At 37.1% G+C, this 24,036-nt stretch overlaps 1 protein-coding gene, 1 non-coding gene and 1 pseudogene across 14 annotated transcripts in view; 2 read left to right on the plus strand and 1 right to left on the minus strand.

Annotated features, from left to right (window-relative positions):
- ERC1 (ELKS/RAB6-interacting/CAST family member 1) overlaps positions 1–24,036 on the plus strand; it is a 663,469-nt gene that overhangs the window by 208,128 nt on the left and 431,305 nt on the right. For all 13 annotated transcript variants that reach the window (XM_053557122.1, XM_053557121.1, XM_053557120.1 and 10 more), the window contains one exon: positions 21,327–21,494. In XM_053557122.1, coding sequence (XP_053413097.1) covers positions 21,327–21,494 — 168 coding nt within the window. The remainder of the gene's footprint in view (positions 1–21,326; positions 21,495–24,036) is intronic.
- On the plus strand, positions 14,812–14,944 carry LOC128562963 (small nucleolar RNA SNORA66). Its single transcript, XR_008373647.1, has one exon. It is a non-coding gene; the product is annotated as a small nucleolar RNA SNORA66 (small nucleolar RNA).
- LOC128562306 (40S ribosomal protein S20-like) lies at positions 15,891–16,249 on the minus strand (annotated as a pseudogene).

Here is a 24,036-nt window from a genome sequence, read left to right on the forward strand (position 1 = left end):
TAAATATACTAGGCAGTTTGAAAAAGGCCAAAAACAGGATTTTAGACATGAAGTATATAGTAACTAAAATGAAAAACCCCATATATTCATTTAGCAGCACATTAGAGAGAGTTGAGGTCTAATTACTAATAGTGAATCAAAACATAGATCTGATGAGATATTACTCAAAGAGCGATGATAAAAGATAAAAAACATTAAAGAGTGCTATGGAAATAGAGTCTGATTTCTATCAATGAGAGTTTCAGAAGTAGAGGACAGAGATAATGGGAGGCAATTTCAAAAGAGATAATTGCTGAGAATTTTTCTGATTTGATGATAGAAATGGATCTTTCAATTCAATAGCTAATTATTAGTGAGCAGAAAAATATCCATACCATCATACATCATAATGAAACCATAGATATACTGATCTTAAAACCAGCTAAGAAGAAAAGATAGATTACCTACAAAAGATTAACAATTAGACCAACATCGGTCTTTTTAATAACAACAATAGTAGTTAGAATATGATAGAGTAAAATCTTCAAAGTTTAGTGAAAACTTTAGAGTAAAATTTTCATAGTTTAGTGAAAACCCTTGGCAACTCAGAATTCTGTATCCACCTAACCTGTCACCATTCTTTAGTTGAAGTAGAATAAAGACGTATTATCAGACTAACACAAACTCAGAGTTTACTACCCATGCATCTCTATGGAAAAGATGTACTTCGGAAAAAAGGAAATTACATCCAGAAGGAAGGAGTGAGTGAATAATGGACAAAAAGACATTAATATAACAAGTAGGAAAATATAATCAAATAGCAATATGAGATATTGGCACAGACCTTACAGTAATTATGTCATTAACGCCAAACTCCAAAGTCAATTGAGGTTTGTTCAGTAAAGAGGAATTTCAGGGAAAGATCATAAAAGGAAGAGCTTTTGCTTGTTTGTGTTGGTAAATGATAGAGCATATGAAATTCTGTATTTAGATTGTTTCTGTTTTCCTTGACAAGAAGATCTTCACACTGCAGAGGGTAGATTATGTATTTCAACAGTGGCAACAAGGGCAAAATGAAAATGAAGCCCAGGGCAGCACCTGTGGCTCAGTGAGTGGGGCGCCGGCCCCATATGCCGAGGGTGGCGGGTTCAAGCCCAGCCCCGGCCAAACTGCAACAGAAAATGGCCGGGCGTTGTGGCGGGCGCCTGTGGTCCCAGCTGGTCGGGAGGCTGAGGCGAGAGAGTCACGTAGGTCCAGGAGCTGGAGGTTGCTGTGAGCCGTGTGATGCCACGGCACTCTACCGAGGGTGGTACAATGAGACTCTGTCTCTACAAAAAAAAAAAAAAAAAAAAGAAAATGAAGCCCAAGGTATGTGAAAAGAAAAATTATAAGAAAGCATAAGGAGGGCGACGCCTGTGGCTTAGTGGGTAGGGTGCTGGCCCCATATACCGAGGGTGGTAGGTTTGAACCTGGCCTGGGCCAAATTGCAACAACAACAAAAATAGCCGGGTGTTGTGGTGGGCGCCTGTAGTCCCAGCTATTAGGAGGCTGAGGCAAGAGAATCTCCTAAGCCTAGGAGTTGGAGGTTGCTGTGAGCTGTGATGCCATAGCACTCTACCAAGGGCGATAAAGTGAGACTCTGTCTCTAAAAAATAAAAAGAAAGCATAAAGAGATCTATAACCTTGCTACTCAAAATGTTGTCCAAAGACCAACATCATTGACTCACCTAAGAGCTTTTTAGAAGTAGAAAATTTTGAGCCTAATCACAGTCTACATTTTATCAGGTTTCCCAGTTTGAGAAATTTTATAAAATTGTCTTTTGGCTAAGACATATTAAATGCCAGGTACAAATAAAATTACTCATTTGTTGTTGATCATCACTGAGAAGTCATAAAAATATGAGAGATTTCTGAGATTGGCTTTGAGTAAATGTTATTTTGCTCTTCAACCAGGAAAGAAAGATTCCCACATTTATGCACAACCTAATCTTTTTCCTACATGGAATTTTAGATGAGAATATTGGAGGAAAGTTTTGTTAGGACCTTGAAGTAGTAGCAGTGATCACCAAGACCTAACATTAAAATCGAGTCATCTCGGACTAATTATATATTCTTTGGTAGGATTTCTATACTGGAAGATTGGTAATATATAGGAGATAGAGTAGATCTGTACTTGTATAGGCAGTCTCAAAACAATGTATTTAAGGTGGAGGAATGTAAGCTGGAAAAGATTATAGTTAGGTTTCTTCATGACTGTAACATGGCTTTTTGCTAAGGTGGTTGGTATTTGATGACCTACATGCTAAGTTTTTGGTAGCATCTATAAACTTGACTCTTCCTTCGTTAATGAATTGGATGGGAAAAAAATATAAGCATGAGGGGGTAATGTCCATGTTAGAAAAGAAAGTCGGCATTCCAAAATAGCCTTAGGGAGTAATGGACTAAATCTAGTAAGATAAAATTTAACAGGATGGATATAAAAATATTTATTGGTTATTCTTCCCTTACAAACATACCTACTTACCTACCCACACTTACCCACCCCCAAAAAACAAAGCAGAACAATCTATTTAAATAATTGCTTAATGTCTATAGAGTGGCTGCCAAGGGATTACCTTCTCATGCCCCATAAACCTCATGCAATTTTGGGTTGTTTTAGAAGTGTTTAGAATAAAAAAGAGGTCATCATACTTCATGTTTAAACATGTTTAGGTGCATAGCCTGAAAACATGGCATATTAAGGAACAACTTAAGTGTAGCTTGGAAAAGAAGCGCTCTTAGCTGCATGTTATTTGAATGGTGATTAGTGTAAAAGAGAGTGTGGCCTAAAAGAACTTGGGTTGATTGCATAAAACTAGAGAAAAACATTTATTTTTTTAACTTTAAGATAAGAGATAACATTTTACTATACCTGTTAAAATCAGAGTATGTACAGTCTCTAGAGAAGAATTACATTCCTGCTTATTGCTGGAGGCATTCAAATGCTAGAGATGTCTCTGTCAAAGGGATATTGCATAAGGAGAGCCAACCTTTGGATGAGAATTTGAATTGGGTGACCTTTGAGGGTCCTTTCAATGTCAGAATTATCCCTTTTTGTGGTTCTAAGAGTTTTGCCATATAGTTGTACATAGTTGATCTTAGTTCTGACATCAGAATGAGGAAGTGTTGCCTATGTGTTTGCTTAGAGGGGTCAGAGTAGGTTTGGGTAACTGCCTTCCTTTATCAGGTTTGCAGAAACCAAGAGTGGTAACATTTCTCTTGGGGCTACATAGCTGAATGTCACTTATTGCAATTACTTTGCATATCCAATACTGTGTCTTCTTTGTTAGCTGTGAATTTTCTAGGGAAAGTGAGTGGAGAAGATAATCAACATTAATTTTTTAAATTATAAATTTGCAAAACTTACTCCCTCCCCTACCTTTCTCCTTCCTTTTCTGTTGGTAAACAGTAGAGATAAACTATGTACTATGGAATAGCTCATCTCTACCCTGGCTATTTTGATGTCCCTCTGAGCTCATCATCTTTTGTCAGGTATGGGGCTTCAAACAGAGGTTTACTTGTGTGTAGTCTGTAGGCTGGCAATGGGAAATGTGATAATAGGAAATTAAATTTAGTGATCTTAGGCAAGTCAGTTAATTTGGGCCTTGATTTTTCTCAGCTTTAAAATTAAGAGTTTAAATTATTTAACTTTAAAAAATTTATGAAAGACTGAAGAAAAATGCAGAAAACATCAGTCAGATTTAACATCCTTTTTTTTTACTTTTTAAAGAGAAAGGGTCTTGCTCCATTGCTCATGCTGGAGTGCAGTGGCACGTATATAGCTACTCTAACTTCAGATTCCTGGATTCAAGTGAACCTCTTGTCTCAGCCTCCCAAGTCCCAAAGAGCTGGGACTACAAGTGTGTACCACCTTGCCTGGCTAATGTTTTTTTCCATTTTATAGAGGTGAGGTCTTGCTACATTGTCCAGGTTGGACTTGAACTCCTGGCCTCAGGCAGTCCTCCTGCCTTGGCCTCCCAAAATGCTTGGATTATAGGCATGAGCTACTGCACCTTGTCCTAGATTTAACATCATGCGTGAATGCTTGGTCACATTTGGTGATCATAAAATGTCCTTTAAAATAAAAAGTCCTTAAAAAAAAAGAAATTTCATTTTAGGCTGAATAATAGTCAGTGGAAGATGTGTTTTAAATAGCAAATATTGTTAGAATATGATGTGTTCAGAAATAGTTGGGGCCAGGAATAAAGGGATTGGATTGATTTCTCCAGAGGAAGTTACAAACGGTGAGGTGGGAGAAGAGAGAAGTAACAGTGGAGTGGAGAGAACTAAAAATGTGTGATCACAGAGTTAGAAAGGGAAAATGTCATATAGGTAAAGTCAAGAGAAAAATAATAGGAAACAAGCAGTTTTTCTCATTGAATTAATTGTTACTTCTAATGTGCATTTAGATAGATCTGTTTAGTGATATAAAACAAAGGAAGATTAAGCTAGGTTAAGATGATTAATAGTTTTTTGATAAAATTAAGAGGCCAAAAGAGCAGGGTGGTCATTTTTCTGTTCACTTCTACTGGTAGAAAAATACCTTATAGAGAAAAACCCTTCTGTTTTTATTGAAATTGGCATAAACTGTTTGCCACAGACTTTGATGCTTGGCAAGGTGGGTGAATGCTGTTCCTCCAAGTCAGTAGATATGAATAAACAAGGTCTTATTCTTTCTGCCAGGAGTGCTGTTAAAGGGATGACCCTGTGTCCTGTTAGTCTTTGAAGGGTTTTCCTGAATATGTTTTTTGTGGTTTGAAAAATATGGACCTCATGCAAAATTTTACTACAAATTTAGTTCACGTCAATCCAAAAAATCAATGTAGAATTCAGAGCAATTAATATAGTAGTAGCAAAGTGGTTTTTGTGGTTGTTTTTATCTTGAATCTCCAGACCAGCACATTTAAATTCTTCATTGCACAAAAAAGTAGACCAGGAAAACGTGTACACAAGTCATTTGAATTGAATACTTTTTAAAGAAAAGGTCATTTAATCATTAGGGCTGTGGACTTGCCCAATTTCTGTCCCTAATATTTATAAAATGAAATTTTTTGAAATCAAAGCCTACACTAGCCACAGTTACACCAAAAGTTGTATATTTATAACAAGAGTTCTCATTCTTTACCTTTTTCAGTCAGTAATTCCTGTGGGTCTCATTCTTGAAATTCTCTCAAAATGGCATGTAGGTATTTATGACTGGTCAGCACTGGCACATTTCCAGGTTGATTAACTGATCTAATGTAAAAGTTACAGATCTAACATAAAAGTGCAGCTGGGGCATCTGTTAAATAGGTACCTTGGTAAAGAAGCATCAGTGTGGGGCCCTGGGAGATATTGTACCATCAGAGCAAGAAATATTTAGAAGTGGGATGGGGGATGTTTTCTTATGGTATTCTGATCCCTGAAATTAATGTTTGGGCGAACTAGGAGACAAGAAAATTAGGCAATTCAGACTTGTCTACAGGTTTAAATTCAGGGATTTTGGCCTCTATTGTAAGAATTTAATGGTATATTTAGGGGATATTGGGTAAACTAATGTTGGTTCTTAGATGAGTTTGTTTTTTTGCTTCTGGTTATTGGTTAGGCAATCGGGGTATGACAATTAAGTTTGTGAACTCATCCTCGGAAAAAGTGTTACATACCTCATTGCCGAATTTCACTGCAATCACATTTGAAGTACTCCCCTTGGGGAGCTACACACCAATGCCAGTGCCTTGTCCACCCTTTAAAACAATTTTGGAATGCTTTTTCTGGAAAGACCATTAAAGCTGTTGTCATATGAGGTCTGACAATTATGTTTGCGAACTTGCCCCTGTGTGTTTACATTGGCAGCACTGTACAAAGAACTTGGTAAGGTTTTTTGTGTCAGTGTCTCACAGCTGTGTTCGTGTCGACTTGTGATAGTGGCTTGCTTGGTGGTGTTCAATATTGTTGCATGTTTGTGTGTGCCATGTGGTGGCAGCTCTGATGGTCATTCCAGAAAAAGAGATTTAAAATTGCTTTAAAGTGTGGACTAGGAGCTGGCATCAGTGCATTGCTTCCCAAGAGGACTTCTTCAAAGGTAACTGAAGTGATATTCAGCAATGAGGTATGTAGCACTTTTTCTAAAATGAGTTTGCGAACTTAATTGTTAGACCTCATTATATATAAAACACAAAGTAGACGGTAGAAATGAAGTACAGATGATTGAGTATTTGATTTACTTATTTTTAAGATTCTGACATATGTACTTTTCTAAGGCTTTGACCTCAATCGTGCAGAAAGGTCAGTGGATTTAATAAGCATCCTCTTTTTTAAAAATTTATTTTTGAACATAGAATTTAAAATAGCATTACCTTTACAACTGGCTTATATATATATTTTTTAAAGTAAATTTATTTCATGTTAATGAGAGGGTGCTAACAACCAGGTCAAAGTATTTTATTTTGTTAGGTGGAGTCCCTCTTGTGGTTATGTCCCACAAAGTTGTGCCACTTAAGCACCCTCTTTGCTTGCTGTGACTGTTACCCTCCAGTGGATTCAGCTAATAGGAACCAAATCTGATACTGTCAGGATAGGATTAGCAGTGACACAGGCTGGTTTGAGCTGTGCCTGAATGTCAAATGGATAAGAGTCAGTGGGTTCTTTTGGTATCTTGAGCACTAAGTTGTTGAATTTCATACTCCACAAAGGTCTTTCCTGACTGAATCAATATTCAGTCTGTTCTGATATTTCATTTTTGGACCTTTTTCTTTGCATGGTAAAATGTTTCTGATTTTTTTCTCTTTTTTTCCTCTTAACATTATGCTGAAAGATAGAGTTTTTAATAGATAGATGAGGAAAGACAAAGGGAAACTTAAAAGACTTCTGCTATCTTGCAGCTCAGAATACACCATTGGAGAACTCAGTGGTGGTCATGTCATTCAGTTTTGTTTCTCACTGGATTTTGATTCTTGCCGTCAGGTCTTTCGTGCTGATCCAGACAGCCAAACTGGAAAATTTTATTGTACCATCTCTTAGGCTCCCTAGGCTTGGCTTATTGTAGTTTTGATGTCAGTAAAACATATTTTTAGATCTTGGGTAACTAAATAAGCTTTTATTTTTCCTTGTCCTTAAAGAAAATAATGAAGTAGGCTGATAATCTTGATACATATTACTCTCTCTCTCTCTTTTTTTCGAGACAGTCTTACTCACACTGGGTAGAGTGCTGTGTCATAGCTAACAGCAACCTCAAACTCTTGGGCTCAAGTGATCTTGCCTTAGCCTCCTGAGTAGCTGGGATTATAGGCACCCGCCACAACATTCAGCTTTTTTGGAGATGGGGTCTGACTCTTGCTTAGGATGGTCTTGAACTCATGAGTTCAGGCAGTCCTTCCACTTTGGCTTCCTATAGTGCTAGGATTATAGGCATGAGCCACATATTAACTCTTAATTTATATTTTATATAGAATTCAAGAAAAGAACTCATTTAAATCTTACTTCATTGTTTTCACTAGCATTTTTTAATTTTCAGCATACAGATCTTGTGCATGTTTTGTTAGAATTATAATTAAGTATTTAATTTTTTGGAGTGGTTATAAATGATCATAAATTTTGCAAATTCAAGTTTACGGTGGGTCATTTAATTTTGGCCAGTTCACAAAATATTAACATCTTTAGAGCAAATAGTGCTTACCTTAGTATTATTGTTACTATTTTTTTTAAGAGAGGATCTCGCTGTGTTACTCAGGCCAGAATTCAGTGGCTAGTCACAGGTGTGATCATAGTTCACTGCACCCTCTTACTTGTGGGTTCAAGAATCCTCCTGCCTTAGCTTCCCAAGTAGCTGGAACTACAAGTGCATGTGCTATGCCCAGCTTGTTCTTACTAAGATATATTTTAGGGATATAAGAATATAGATAAGAGGGCGGCGCCTGTGGCTCAGTGAGTAGGGCGCCGGCCCCATATGCCGAGGGTGGCGGGTTCAAGCCCAGCCCCGGCCAAACTGCAACCAAAAATAGCCGGGCGTTGTGGCGGGCGCCTGTAGTCCCAGCTGCTTGGGAGGCTGAGGCAAGAGAATTGCGTAAGCCCAAGAGTTAGAGGTTGCTGTGAGCTGTGTCACGCCACGGCACTCTACCGAGGGCGGTACAGTGAAACTCTGTCTCTACAAAAAAAAAAAAAAAAAAAAAGAATATAGATAAGATAATGAAGTACTTTAAAATGACATGATGTATAGAAGTTTTAAATTTTAATATTGTTGGGTTTGCTAATATTTTTCCTTCATGCTATATTCTTTGTATATCTTCAAAAAAAAACTTTCATGCCTCAGTGCCTTAAAACTGTTTTCCTGTATTTCCTTCTAAGAGTTTTAAAGATTTACTTCTCCTATATAAATCTTTAATTCTCTCAAATTCATTTTTGTGAATGCTATGAGTTAGAAGTTGTCTAAAAGTATTATTTAATACACTCTCTTTTCTCTCCAATTTCAGTGTCACTTCTGTTTTATATATTTATTGATTGATACATGTCTTGGTCTGTGTGTATTGCTATAACAAAATACTATAGAGTAGATAATTTATTAAGAGCAGAAATTTATTTTCTCACAGTTCTGAAGCCTGGGAAATCCAGGATCAAGGTGCTGGCAGGTTCAGTTTCTAGTGAAAGCTGTTCTCTTTCCAACATAGTGTCTTATTGCTGCATCCTCTGGAGGAAAGAGCTCTGTGTCCTCACGTGGAGGAAGGCGGAAAGGCAAGAATACCAAATACCAAATGCTGGGTGAAGCCTCTTTTGTAAGGGCCTCAATCCCATTCCAAGGAAGGAGCCCTCATGGCTTAATCATCTCTGAGAGGCCCTGCCTCCTAATACTGTCACACCTGGTAGCACCTGAATTGTGAAGGGGACACATTCAAACTACAGTGGTACCCATATGTGTAGGTCTTTGACTGGGCTCCCATTTTTGTTGCATGGTCTGTTGGATTATTCCTACACATAACACTATGTTTTCTAATTTTCCTTTAAAAATAAAGTGTTTTATTGACATAACATAAATGTACATATTTAAAATGTATTATTTGGTAAATTTTGACATGAACACCTAATGAAACCAACAGCACAGTCAAGATAATGAGCATTATCCATCACTCCCTGAAATTTTCTTGTACCTTTTTCTAATCTTTTCCTATTGCTCCACCCTAACATTCTCCACTTTCCCTTTCCCCATCATTCCCAGGCAACCACTGCTCTGCTTTCAATTTCTATAATTAATTTACATTTTCCAGAATTTTACATTTATGAAATCATGTGGTATATATTGTTTTGTATAGCTCATTTCACTCAGCATGATTATTTTGCGAGTACCACATTTTGCTGTGTATAATGCACACTTTCCTCTCAAATTTTTGAGGTGAATATGAGCATGTGCATTATACATGGGTTGTACAAATTCTGTATCTATATAAATGTTTATCATTTTTTTTTATTTTTATGGATTAAATTTGTTACTCTAGAAAGCAATAATGTTATCCGTATGTAAAATAATGCCCGGGAATACAGTAATCCATGTTGTATCAGGTATCAGTACTTTGAGATTTATCCATATTATAGTATCAGTAGTTTGTTTCTTTTTATTGCTGAATTGTGTTCCATTTTATGGACATATCACAGTTTAAGATTCACCTATTGATGTTGGGGTGGTTCTCAATTTTTGGCTATTACAAATGAAGCTCCTGTGAACATTGACTCTTTTTTTTGTTTTTTTTTTGCAGTTTTTGGCCAGGGCTGGGTTTGAACCTGCCACCTCCAGCATATGGGGCTGGCGCCCTACCCCTTTGAGCCACAGGTGCCGCCCAAACATTGACCCTTTTATTGACGTGTGTTTCTTTCACTCTTAAGTAGTGAAATGGTTAGATCATGTATTATGGGTCTGTGTGTTTAACGTTTAAGGAACTGCTAACCTCTTTTTCAAAGTGATTTTTCTATTTTGTATTCTCTCATTGCCAGTGTTTTCAGAGTTTGATTTTCCTTATATTGTTGGTTGTTGACATGGTCAGTCTTTTCTAAAGTGTTCTCTTTTCATGTGCTCACTTGCCATCTCTCGGTCTTCTATAGCAAAATGCCTGTTTTTATCTTTTGCACATAAAAAATGAATTTTCAAAGTCCTTTGTCTATCAGAGATACAAATCCTTTATCAAATATATGATTTGTAAATATTTTCCCACATCCATGGTTTATCATAAATTTATATGATTTATTAGAAAATAAGTATAACTGAATGTTACCTGTTACTTTCTGGGCTCTGTTGCAATGTTCTATTGCAGGGAGTATCCAACCCGTGTTCCTAGGCCATATGCTGATTTTGCTTATTTGTGATGTTGGATATCACAAAAAGTATGCATGGACCTTTTTTTTTTCCTTTTGTTTTGCTAATCAGCTTTTGTTAGTATTTGTGTATTTAGTATGTGGCTCAAGACAACTCTTATTCTTCTAACGTGTGGCAGAGAAAAAATAAAAAGGGTGGACCTACTTATGTTGATTTATTACTATATCAATAGTTTTATGCTTTAAATAGTTTTATACTTTCTTGCTATTTTGTAGGGTTAGTCTGTTTTGTTCTTTTTCTCTTTGCTTTTCATTGTGGATAGTTTCCATTGTTATGTTTTTAAGTTCACTAAATTTTTCTTATGTAATATCTTATCTGTTGTTAATCTCATCCAGTATATATATTATTTTACCTTAGACATGTGGTTTTCATCTCTTGTAGTTCAATTTAGTGTTTTAAATATTTTTATTTCTAAAGTTTGTATGTTCAGTCCTAATCTAGCTTCTTTTCCTGTCACTTTATTGAAGTGTAACTGGCACATAAAAATATATACTTTCAAGTTGTACTTTGATATATACAGAGGGTGCCAAAAAATGTATACACAGTTTAAGAAAGAAAAAAACTATATTAAAATTGTTAATACTCAATGTATACCCATAACAAAAGATGAACAAAAGTCAACGTTTGAGCAGCTCTTGTAATTGCAGAAGTCAAGCATGACTTGAATATTGCTATTTTATTTTTAAAATGGTGATTAATTAATTTATGACACAGAATATTACTCTGTCACCCTGGGTAGAGTGCTGTGGCATCATAGCTCATGGCAACCTCAAACTCTTGGGCTCAAGTGATTCTCTTGCCTCAGCCTGCTGAGTAGTTAGAATGATGGTTGCCTGCCACAAACAAAAAAAAAAAAGGATTTTCTTTCTTTCTTTCTTTTTTTTTTTTTTTTAGTAGAAACGGGGTCTCACTCTTGCTCAGGCTGGTGTGGAACTCCTGAACTCAGGCAATGCACGCACCTGTACCTCCCAGAATACTAGGATTAGAGGTGTAAGCTGCTGCACCCGGCCAAATATTACAATTTTAATACATTTTTTTCCTTTCTTAAAATGTGTATACATTTTTTTGACACTCTCTGTACATGTATATGGGTGTACATATGTATATGTGTGTGTGTGTGTATATATAGAGAGTGAAATGATTAGCACAGTCAAATTAGTTAACTCATCTATCACCTCACATAGTTACCTTTTTTTTTCTCGTACTGAGAACATTAACAGTCTCCTCTCTTAGCAGACTTCTCCTATACATGCGGGTAATGCAGCATTATTGATTATAGTAACTGTGCTGTACATTAGATTCCTCAGAACTTACTCATAAGCGAAAGTTTGTATCCTTTGACTGAGGTCTCCTCGTTCTTCTCCCTGCCCATGTCCCCAGCCCCCCGTGACACCATTTTACTTTTGTTTCTGTGAGTTCAGTTTTTTTAGATTATATATGTAAGTGAGATAATACTATCACCTGCATTATTTTTGTTTCATTTTCAGTGAATAATTTTTTTCCCTCATTGTGAGTTGTATTTTCTTGATTCTTTGCTCATCTAGTGCATCTGAATCAGATGCCAGGCATTGTGAGTTTTCCCTTTTCGGATGCTGGCCATTTTGTATTCCTATAAATATCATTTAACTTTATTTTGTAATGTGTATGTATTACTTGGAAGTAGTTTCATTCTTTTGAGACTCTTTTTAATCTTTGCTACATGGTACCAAAACTGCATTTAGTCCCTGGTTAATCCCCACCCCCCACATGTAAGTCAGGTATTCAAGAGATGTGCAAAAATTTAAAACAGTTATATTCTTCTTACTATTTGTGGGGAGTAGAATACAGGATTCTTTTCATAAAAATGTTATTTTATTTTATTTATTTATTTTTTATTGTGTTAAGACATTTATATTCTACATTTAGTAAGTTTCACATGTACCCTTATAAGATGCACCGTCTTTGTGATCCCACCAATCACCCTCCCTCTGCCCATCCTCCCCCCTCCCCTCACTCTCCCCCTTCCCCATGTTCTTAGGTTATAACTGGGTTATAGCTTTCATATGAAAGCCATAAATTAGTTTCATAGTAGTGCTGAGTACATTGGATACTTTTTCTTCCATTCTTGAGATACTTTACTAAGAAGAATATGTTCCAGCTCCATCCATGTAAATATGAAAGAGGTAAAGTCTCCATCTTTCTTTAAGGCTGCATAATATTCCATGATGTACGTATACCACAATTTATTAATCCATTCGTAGATTGATGGGCACTTGGGCTTTTTCCATGACTTAGCAATTATGAATTGAGCTGCAATAAACATTCTGGTACAAATATCTTTGTTATGATGTGATTTTTGGTCTTCTGGATATTTACCTAGTAGAGGAATTATAGGATTGAATGGCAGATCTATTTTTAGATCACTAAGTGTTCTCCAAACATCTTTCCAAAAGGAACGTATTAATTTTCATTCCCACCAGCAGTGTAGAAGTGTTACTTTTCTCCACATCCACTCCAATATCTCTGGTCTTGGGATTTTGTGATATGGGCTAAGCTTACTGGAGTTAGATGATATCTCAAAGTAGTTTTGATTTACATTTCTCTGATGATTAAAAATGATGAGCATTGTTTCATATGTCTGTAGGCCGCACGCCTGTCTTCTTCAGAGAAGTTTCTTTTCAAATCCCTTGCCCAGCCTGCAATGGGATCACTTGTTCTTTTCTTGCTTATACGTTTGAGTTCTCTGTGGATTCTGGTTATTAACCCTTTGTTGGAGACATAACCTGCAAATATCTTCTCCCATTCTGAGGGCTGTTTGCTTGCTTTACTTACTGTGATCTTGGCTGTGTAGAAGCTTTTTAGTTTGATCAGGTCCCAGTAGTATATTTTTGAAGCTGCTTCAATTGCCCCGGGGATCCTCCTCATAAAATGTTCTCTGATTTCATCAAGAGTTTTCCCAGCACTTTCTTCTAGTATTTTTATAGTTTCATGACTTAAGTTTAAATCTTTAATCCAGTGAGAGTCTATCTTAGTTAATGGTGAAAGGTGTGGGTCCAGTTTCAGTCGTCTGCAGGTCACCAGCCAGTTCACCCAGCACTTTTGTTAAATAGGGAATTTGTTCCCCCCTGAATGTTTTTAATTGGCTTGTCAAAGAGCAAATAACGGTAAGTAGCTGGGTTCATTTCTTGGTTCTTTATTCTGTTCCATACATCTACCTCTCTGTTTTTGTGCCACTACCATGCTGTTTTGATCACTATCAATTTATAGTATAGTCTAAGGTCTGGTAGCGTGATTCCTCCTGCTTTGTTTTTATTTCTGAGTAATGTCTTGGCTATTTGAGGTTTTTTTCTGATTCCATATAAAACAAAGTATTATTTTTTCAAGATCTTTGAAGTATGACAGGGGAACAAACTGTTTCGTTCTGATTTTGAATATAGTAAATATTAATTGATAGAATTTACATAAACAAAAGCTCAATAATTTGGAGTCCTCAATAATTTTTTAAGAGTGTCAAAGAGTCTTGAGACCAAAGACTCCTGAGAGTAAGGGAACATTTACCTTAGAACATTCAGATGTTTCCTGCTCCACCAAATACAGAGCAGTTGCTCAAAGTGGACTTGGAATTTTGCTTTCTGTTCCTACTTGACTTTGTGTTGCTCGAGATCTGGTTTGCTGTGTACTGACGTTTCTTCCAGACCCGGTCCTCTAGGTCACAGAAATAAGTAAAAGAAAAAAGCAGGTGGACAGGTATCACTTCTGTTATAAGCTTACCAGTTTGGGTTTCTGGTCTTTGTTTCCTACATTTAGTGATTTTGTGTCTCTGTGTGTGCACACTCATTTATACATGTGCATATGCTTGCTCGTTTATGAACTTAATGAAAAGTTTGTTACACTTGGCATTTGGGGTATCTAGTAGCTGTAGGTTTGGTGGGTTGATTAGTGTCCTGCATATACCCAAACCTCAGAATGTGACCATATTTGGAAAGAGGGTCTCTGCAGAAGATATAGTTAGTTAAGGATTGAGGTGAGATCATACTGAATGAGGTGAGCCCTAAACCCAATGATTGGTGTTATTTTACAAGAGGAGAGGACACAGAGAGTCGCAGAGAAGAGAGTAATGTGAGGAGGGAAGAGATTGGAGTGATGCATCGGCAAGACAAGGATTGCTAGGAAACACTAGAAGATGGACAGAGGCAAGGAAGAGTCCTTCCTTAGAGCCCTCAGAGGGAGCATGGCCCTGCACGCACCTCGATTTCAGACTTCTAACCTCCGGAATTGTGAGAAAAAAAATACCCATTGTTTTCAGCCACCTAGTCTGTGGTGCTTTGTTATTGTAACCCTAAGAAACTAAGAGTTGGGTTTTTCAGGATTTCTACCTTTGTCATTATCAGGTATTTTTCAGGTTATTATCCATTATTTGTGTAATTATCAGGAAGGCTTTTATTAAGATACATTTCATGTTAGAAATAACACACCTCGTGCAAACTCGATCACTGGCTCTGCATGATGGGGCAGGAGCTAAGGGAACCAGGTTTGCTAAAGTAATTATGGTGATAGGAATGTATTGGCCTCAGATGTTACTGAGGTTGCCCATTCTATCCTAGTACAGGATGAAAAAAAAAAAAGAAATAACACACCTCAAATAAGGTTCTTATTCTCTCAAAAGCAAAAAGATATCTAATCTTCTTCATCAGAAACCTGGGAAGCCATCTTTGACACTTTTCTCTCTTTTCTGTCATTTCTCATTTCCACCCAGTGGAGATTCCTAATCTCGACACTAATGGCTTTCCATGAGTAGGCCTCCATCTTCAGCTGCACCGCACACAGTGTACCACTTATTCTGTGTGCTGGTACTTCTTTGTTTATAGCTGTGAAAGGATAGTGAACATCCTTTCTGATCTTCCTTATTTGTGGTATCTGCTCTTAAGAGTTCTTCCATTTTCTTTCTCACCAGCCACCTACCATCTCTGCATATTTCCCTACTTTGTTCAGGTTTCTCCAACATCTGTTGTAGACCAGCAAGCTGAGTTAAATTAATGTTCCTTTCTGTACTTAAAAGAAACCCTCTGTCTACCTCTCTTGCAGCACTTCCTATAATACATTTTTGTGATCTGTTTATGCAGCTATCTTCTCCATTGGATTGCAACTTTCACAGAAGACAGTGCGTATCTTAGTTATCTTTGCTCTCCAATGACCAACCCAGTATAATCTTTCTGGAGCATAAATGTGACTGGGGCTTTCACCTGCTTAAAAGTCTTTTCTCTGACTTTTCACAAGCAGGGTAAAATTCAAGAACCTTAGTTTGGCAGTCCAGACCTTTATGATCTACTGTTTTTTCAGGCTTGTCTTTTGCCTTTCTTCTTTCACTTTATGTAAGCAAGACCAAATGAATTTACAAGCATATCATGTTCTTTCATGTTTCTGTATTTTAAAATATTCTATTTCCTTTCCCTAGAACATCTGTGCCTTTCTCTCTGCCTCCTCCTCCCCTCCTTTTTGAGTATTTTTTATTTTTATTTTTTTAGCAACTTGTCATCAGTTTATTAAAATAGTTGATTTAAGCATCTGCAATGGTGACTTCAACCTCAGTACTGGTTCAATACTGATGGAGGTAATCTGCTTAACAATCTCGAAAGGGCTGTGCAGGTCAATGAGTTGCTTGTGGATTCTCATCTGGAAGCCATCCCAAGTCTTAGAACCTTCACCACAAGGAGTTTTTCTTGTAGTGATTCTCAAAGTCTTGGTAGTCATCTGAACTAGTCCTTTCACTTTAAGATTCTTCTCCTTTGCGCCTCTGATCAAGTCAGCACACACCTTTTCCAGGGACTTTATGTTGCAGCTGGTGAGAGTAATTCTAATTCCGTGAATCGCCACCTCTGGCTCCACAGGTGTTTTCCCAGTATCTTTAAAAGCCATGGCTGTAGTGCAGCTTCCTGACCAATGTGTTCCTTGGTGAGAGTGAACAGTGGTGAGTCAGGAGCAGAAGCGAGCACAGTGCGCCTCTGCGGAACCTGCCACCGTGTTTTCCTCGAAAAGTGCTATTTTTTTATTTTTTCAAATTAGTATAAGGGTACAATTTTTAGGTTCCATTGTTCTAACTTCCAGGGTAAAGTTTTATTTGCAGGATAGCCCCTCACCTAGGGGGCATGTTATGCACCCTCACAAGGTGCACATTAGGTGAGATTCCCGCCTCATGCCCTCCTTCCTTATGCCAAACATGCTCCCTACTGCTTCACTCTACCCCTGAACTGGACCATAATGGTATTTTATTATTCTTATGAGCATGTAATTGTTTATATATTGTTTTCATTTTAGTATGGAGTACATTGGATACTTATTTTTCCATTCTTGTGATACTTTACTAAGAAGAAGGTATTTCAACTCCATCCAGGTAAATGTAAACGATGTAAAGTCTCCATCTTTTTTAATGGCTGAATAATATTCCATGATGTGTATATACCACAGTTTATTGATCCATTCATGGGTTGATGGGCATTTAGGTGCCTTCCCTTTTATATTTAATACAGTCCTCTTCCTCATTCAAAACCCAATTTAGACATTGTTTCTTTCAGAAACCTCTCCTGACTGCTTTGATGTGTTGTTCAGCAGAGAGCTTTCCCTTCCTCTGTATTACCTCTGTTCCTTTTATGCTCATATCCTTTGGTATATGATAAAAGATTATAATCTTTTGAGTTATATCTACCCTTTGTATTCCTGTCCTTTTAATTGCTAGTTCTATAATATGGTATAAATTAACTCCTCTGAGTCTTGGTTTTATCATCTTTATAATAGAGATAATATTAGCTACTTTGCAGTGTTATATGTTACAAGTGAGAATTAGTGGTAAGAGTGTAGAATCTGGAGACAGACCAGTTAGTCTTAAATCCTGGCTCTGTCACTCATTTGTAGCTAGAGATCTTGGATCTACCACCTTTTCCAAGTCCCAGTTTTCCACATAGCGATGGAAGAGTCTGAAATTTTCCGCAGGGAGAATGCTGGGGAGGAAAATATGACAACTGAGGCTAGAACTGTGAGGATTTTTAGTGTATTGTATAAAGAAGTCCCCCCTTATTTGTGGTTTTACTTCCGGTAGTTTTTGTTACTTTAGTCTACCATGGTCTAAAAATATTAAATGGAAAATTTCAGAAGTAAACAATTTGTATGTTTTTTTTGAGACAGGGTCTTAGGGTGCTGGCCCCAGATGCCAGAGGTGGCAGGTTCAAACCCAGCCCCAGCCAAAAACTGCAACAACAACAAAAAAAAATTGAGACAGGGTCTTACTTGGTCGCCCCAGAGTGCCATGGCATCATAGCTCACAGTAATCTCAAACTCTTGGGCTCATGTGATTTTTCTTGCCTCAGCCTCCAGAGTAGCTGGGACTACAGGCATGTGCCACAACACCCAGCTATTTTTAGAGACAGGATCTCGCTCTTGCTCAGGCTGGTCTCGAACTCCTGAGCTTAGGCAATCAACCCATTTTTGCCTCCCAGAGTGCTGGGATTACAGGCGTAAGCTACGGTGCCCAGCCTAATTCATAAGTTTTAAATTGTGAACTATTCTGAGCAGTGTGATGAAATCTCTCATCATTCACTTCATCTCACCCGGGATGTGGATTCTCCCTTTGTGCAGCGCATCCGTGCTGTATATACCTGCCTCTTAGTTGTTTAGTGACCATCTTGGTTATCAGATCAGTTGTCTTGGTGTCTCAGTCCTTGTGCTCCAGTAACCCTTATTTTGCTTACTAATGTCCCCAAAGGATAAGAATAGTGATGCTGGGGTGGCGCCTGTGGCTCAAAGGAGTAGGGCGCCGGTCCCATATGCCGGAGGTGGCAGGTTCAAACCCAGCCCTGGCCAAAAATCACACAAAAAAAGAATAGTGATGCTGGCATATTGTTAAGATTGTTCTATTTTATTATTAGTTATTGTTAATCTCTTACTATGCCCAATTTATAAATTAAACTTTATCATAGTATGTATGTAAAGGAGAAAACATTGAGAGTGTGTGTGTGTATGGTTTGATACTATCTGTAGTTTCAGGCATCCACTGTGGTCTTGTAATGTATTCCCCACCGATAAGGGTGATCCCCTGTGTATGGTTGATAAGAATGCATGTGACCTCACATACGGGAAGGTTGAAAAGTCTGAGGGTATAGAAGGAAACTGTTAAGACCAAAGTAAAGAAAGTAAAACAGGTCTGTTTAATACAATGAGATAATGTGAGACTGTATTTGAAATGATTACTTAGGCTACGGGAAAAAGCAAATAGTACCAGAATAGAGGTGAATATGAAAAAGATAGAGGTGACAGATCAGAGGTTATGCTGTGAACAAAGAGTAGATTTAGTTGGTATAGGATAAAGAAAAGAACAGTGTTTTGTGATTCAGAAAAAAAGATTTTCAGAATTTGAAAGTTCTCAGGTGGATCCTTCCAGACTATCATTTATTAAAGTAGAATAGAGATAAATTAGAAGTGAAAGTGTGTGTTGAGGGGTCATTGTTGAACTTGTGATGAAGATTGCTTCCCTAGTTTTTGACTTGGTGAGACTTGTGGCATAGAACTGGTTGGCAGAAATGGAGTTTAGCACAGTGCAATATGGCAATATGTTTTTCCTTTCTGGCATAGTCCAACATAATTTGTAAGTACCTGATGTCGTATGATTATAGCAGTCTAAAATAAGACTAGTCTCCTAAGAAATTTTTCATAATTACTGACCAGTAAATACCACTGTTTCACACACCGATACCTTGTATCTGAATGAAGATATGATACAGATTGAGTGTGCCTTACCTGAAAGGCTTGGAACCAGAAGCATTTTAGATTTCACATTTTTTTTTTTTTTTTTTTGTAGAGACAGAGTCTCACTGTACCGCCCTCGGTAGAGTGCCGTGGCGTCACACGGCTCACAGCAACCTCCAACTCCTGGGCTTAAGTGATTCTCTTGCCTCAGCCTCCGAGCAGCTGGGACTACAGGCGCCCGCCACAACGCCCGGCTATGTTTTTGTTGCAGTTTGGCCGGGGCTGGGTTTGAACCCGCCACCCTCGGCATATGGGGCCGGCACCCTACTCCCTGAGCCACAGGCGCCGCCCACATTTTTAAGATTGTGGAATATTTACATTGTACTTACACTTGTTGAACATACATAGTCCAAAAATTCAGAATGTTGCAATGAGCATTTCCTCTAAGCATGATGTCAGTGTTCAAAAAGTTTTGGGTTGTGGAGCATTTTGGATTTCAGATTTTTGGATTTGGGATGTTCAATCTATATTAGATCTTCCTGAGGGTTTGAATATGCTCTAAATATGAAACGTTAATCACATTATCATTTTTTCTATGTGGGTTAATTCACAGTCATAAAGAAAAAGTTATATAGCATAAGTTAAAGAGCTGTTTCTATAGAAAAATGTAGTTAATTTCTTAGATTTATATTGTCCAGTGTGGTCAGCACCAGTCATATGTGGTTATTAAGCAGTTGAAATGTGGCCAGCCCAAACTGAGGTGTGAAATGTAAATGTGAAATATACATTGGACTTCGAAGACTTAGGATGAAAACATGAACGTAAAGTAGCATGTTAATAGTTTTTTAATATGGATTATATGCTTGAACGTATATGTTAGATTAAAATATTATTTAAGGCTAAGTGCACTGGATTACACTTATAATCCCAGCACACTGAGAGGCTGAGGTGGGAGGATTGCTTGAAGCCCTGAGTTCAAGAAAAGCCTGTCTGTACAAAAAAAAAAAAAGTAAAATTAGCCAGGGATAGTGGTGCACGCCTGTAGTCCTAGCTATTTTGGAAGTTGAGGCAGGAGGATAGCTTGAGCCCTGGAGTTCCAGGTTACAGTGACCTGGAAAGCACCACTCACTGTACTCTAGCTTGGGCAGCAGTGCGAGATCCCCATCTCTATTGTTTTAAAAATATTATTTAAGTTAACTTTATCTGTTTCTTTTTCACTTTTAAATGTGGTAATAAAAAATTCTATAAGTGGCTTACTGATATGACAAATCATATTCTTGTTGAACAGCACTGTCTTACACGGAAGAAGTCTATCTTCCTAATTTACTATAATTAAATGTTTAACTATCTCAGGAGTTATTAGTCCTTGGCAGAAAACAAACAAATAAAAAATGATGTGTGAATATTCACAGGTGCTAAAAGCTTAATGAATGGATTTTGAAATAAATATCCTTAACTGTCTTATCTAACAAAAGCTGTTAAACTTCAGGGATAAAAGGAACTAGATACCAGACTGTAGGTGGTTAGTCTTGGCATCTAAAAGTAGATCTTTGCTTTTGCCTTGTGTAACGCATCTAAGTGCATTAAGACCACCATAGCCTATGGCTAGATTGTATTATTACCTGATACAACAAAATGTTGTGCTTTGGTGTTTTGATTTTGTTTCTTCTCCCCCTAATTTTAGATTTTCTAAAAGAATGTAACTTCACTTGGGAACTTGTTAGAAATACGAATTTTGATCTCCAACCCTGCTGAATCAGAAATGGTTGCTGGGCCTGGCAGTCTCTCTTAACCCTACCAGTGATTCTGATACACCTAAATTTTGAGAAACACGGTTTTAGATTATACTACTTGTATAGAAAGGACAAAATTCCTTTTGTCTTTTCCTTTTTTAAAAATTAAATCATAAACACATAGATCATGTATACATTAATGCATTTATGGGCTACAATGTGTTGATTTCATATAGAATTAGGAATGCTTACATCACACTGGTTAATATATACCTCATCTCGTTTACTTAATTATTTGTTAAGACATTTATACTCTATACTAATAGATGCGACATGTACCCTTGCATTATGCACCATAGGTGTGATCCCACCATTCACTCTCCCTCAGTCTGATGTCCCCCCTCTCCTCCCCTCCCTTTTTCCTCCCTCCTTCATCCTGGGCCCAAAACTCTTTATAACCTCTTCATAACACATCTATTTGAAAAGAATGTAATTAATCACTTTAAAAATCTTAATATTCGTAGGTGGATGCTCTCCGATTGCGTTTGGAAGAAAAAGAAACCATGCTAAATAAAAAGACCAAACAGATTCAAGATATGGCAGAGGAGAAGGGGACACAAGCTGGAGAGATACATGACCTCAAGGACATGCTGGATGTGAAGGAGCGGAAAGTTAATGTTCTTCAGAAGAAGGTAAAGTATAGGTGTTCTGAGGCCGCTTCTCACATATATTCTCTTCCCTACCAGTAAGTTCTACTGAAATGCCATCAAAGTTTCTTCCTCATTCCTCAATTCGCAGTTAGTAATTAGAACTATTGTTGCAGTAGGTAGCTTGTTAAAATTGCTCTGCATATTTTGTTTTTTAAATTTTAAAGTTAGTACGATTGTATCTTTTGGTAGCGCTTTTCTTGCCATTTCTGAAAAGTGCCTTGTTAATTGCCAATGTGTTTGAACTGATATTCCTTTGCCTCTTCTGTCTTTTACTAAAATTTTAATGAACTAGTATAGTACATGGACTTGGAAGGTATAATTCCATTTATGTGATACACAAAGTGACAATTTTGAGTTGAAAGATATGCTACTGTAATGAACATATAATGTATATCTGTTAAGAAAAGGAAGAATTTCTTTTCTCTTTTTACCCCTTAATCATTGGAAAGAGACTATAAGAAAATTACTGACAATTGCTTAAGTAAGAAATGCTGTTATTAAAAGAGATGCTATTATTCATCTTTTTTTGAAAGTACAGAGTACAAATAATCAACATTATTCCATTTTATTTTTAACATCTAACAATAGCCAAGCAATAAAAATTATATTTCAAATTTATCATTTAAAAAATATTGTACAGAGTATCAGGTCTTATACTTGTGGTTGATACTGGTTTCACTTTTGTTTTCAGAAAGTAATCATAAAAATTTGATCACTCTAAATGTTGGTTGCCTATATTTTGGTGGGTGTTTTAAATGTTTATATATAACGTGTATCCTCTTTTCCCACTATTGCTCACTTATACTATATTCTTCCTGAAATAGTCTACATGTATAGAAGCATATATTTACCTCCTTTCTTGTATTCTTCCAGACAGATGCATAATACATATTCTAGCAAAAATATGTTTGTGTGTGTGTGCGTGCGTGCATGTGTTTCAACACAAACCTTAGCATTCCTTACTACCTTTTTTCCTGTTTCTCAGTTGATATATTTTGGAATCCCTTTAAAGGATTTCTTCATTCACTGTTGTTCATTACTAATGGCACTGTATGGATGTACTATAATTTATTTAACAAACTTTCTATGGATGGACGTTTAGTTTCCTCTAAATTTCTACCTTTACATAAAATAATGCTGTAATAAAAAAAGTTGTACATATTTAGTTTATACATATGTGAAGTATATTTCCAGGATAATTTCTTTGAAGTAGAATTGCTACATGAAAAATATGCATTTATCATTTTGATGGGTTTTGACAAATAGCCTTAAAGAGATTGTTTGAACTTTCATTTCTACTATCAGTAGATGAAAGTGTTATTTCCCCCCCATACTTGTCTACAGAGTGTTACCAAATTTTCCAACTTTTTGACAGTCTGATAGGTAAGAAAACAATTTGTCAGTATAGTTGCTGCTCTTTCATTATAAGTAAACCTGAACATATTTCGAAATATTTAAAATCCTTTGTATTTTCTTTTAAGTTGTCAGTCATATGTATACTTCACCCATTTTTATTTAGAATTCTTTTTTTAAAAAAATTTCAGATTAATATGGGGGTACAGGGTGGCGCCTGTGGCTCAAAGGGGTAGGGCGCCGGCCCCATATGCTGGAGGTGGCAGGTTCAAACCCAGCCCTGGCCAAAAACTGCAAAAAGAAAAATATGGGGGTACATATGACTGGGTTATATAGTTTGATTTTGTAGGGTTGAAGTCCAAGTTGTGTAGGTTTGTCTTTCACCTGGGAAGTGTGCAGTATACCCATGCAGTGTACCTTTTGGGTGGGAATTTACCCATCTTCTCCTAACCCTTCCTTGAATTTTTTCGAGTTGTTTCTCTCATGTGAACATGCGTTAATTTACTAGTTCCAATTTAGTACTGAGAACATGTGGTTGTTTTTCCATTCTTTTGATACTTCACAAAAGATACAAAATCTCTTATCTTTTTAATGGCTTAACAGTATTTCATGGTATACATATATCACAATTTATTAACTCATTCATGTATTGAAGAGCACATGAGTAAGACCCAAGCCTACTGGGTTTTTCCACATTTTTGCAGTTGTGAATTGTGCTATAGTAAACATTCGGGTACAAATGTCTTTTTGGGGGAGGGTAAATACTTACTAGTGGGACTGCAGGATCAAATGGTAAGTCTACTTTTAGTTCTTTGAGGAATCTCCATACTACTTTCCATAGAGGTTGTATTTGTTTGCAGTCCCCCCAACAGTGTATGAGTGTTCCTTTCTCTCTCCATCCGTCTGTTGCTTTGGGACCTTGTAATATAGGGCCATTCTCACCGGGCTAAAGGATATCTCAATGTGGTTTTGACTTAGATTTCTCTGATAATTAGGGACAATGAGCATTTTTTTTAATGTGTTTATTGGCTATTAGTCTGTCCTCATGAGAAAAGCTTCTGATTGGCTCAACGCCTGTTGCTCAGCAGTTAGGGCACTGGCCACATACACCTGGGCTGGCGGGTTAGAACCCAGCCCGGGCCTGCCAAACAACATGACAACTGCAACAAAA

Source organism: Nycticebus coucang, chromosome 12 (genome assembly GCF_027406575.1).
Source record: "Nycticebus coucang isolate mNycCou1 chromosome 12, mNycCou1.pri, whole genome shotgun sequence".
In the NCBI taxonomy this organism is placed as follows: domain Eukaryota; kingdom Metazoa; phylum Chordata; class Mammalia; order Primates; family Lorisidae; genus Nycticebus; species Nycticebus coucang.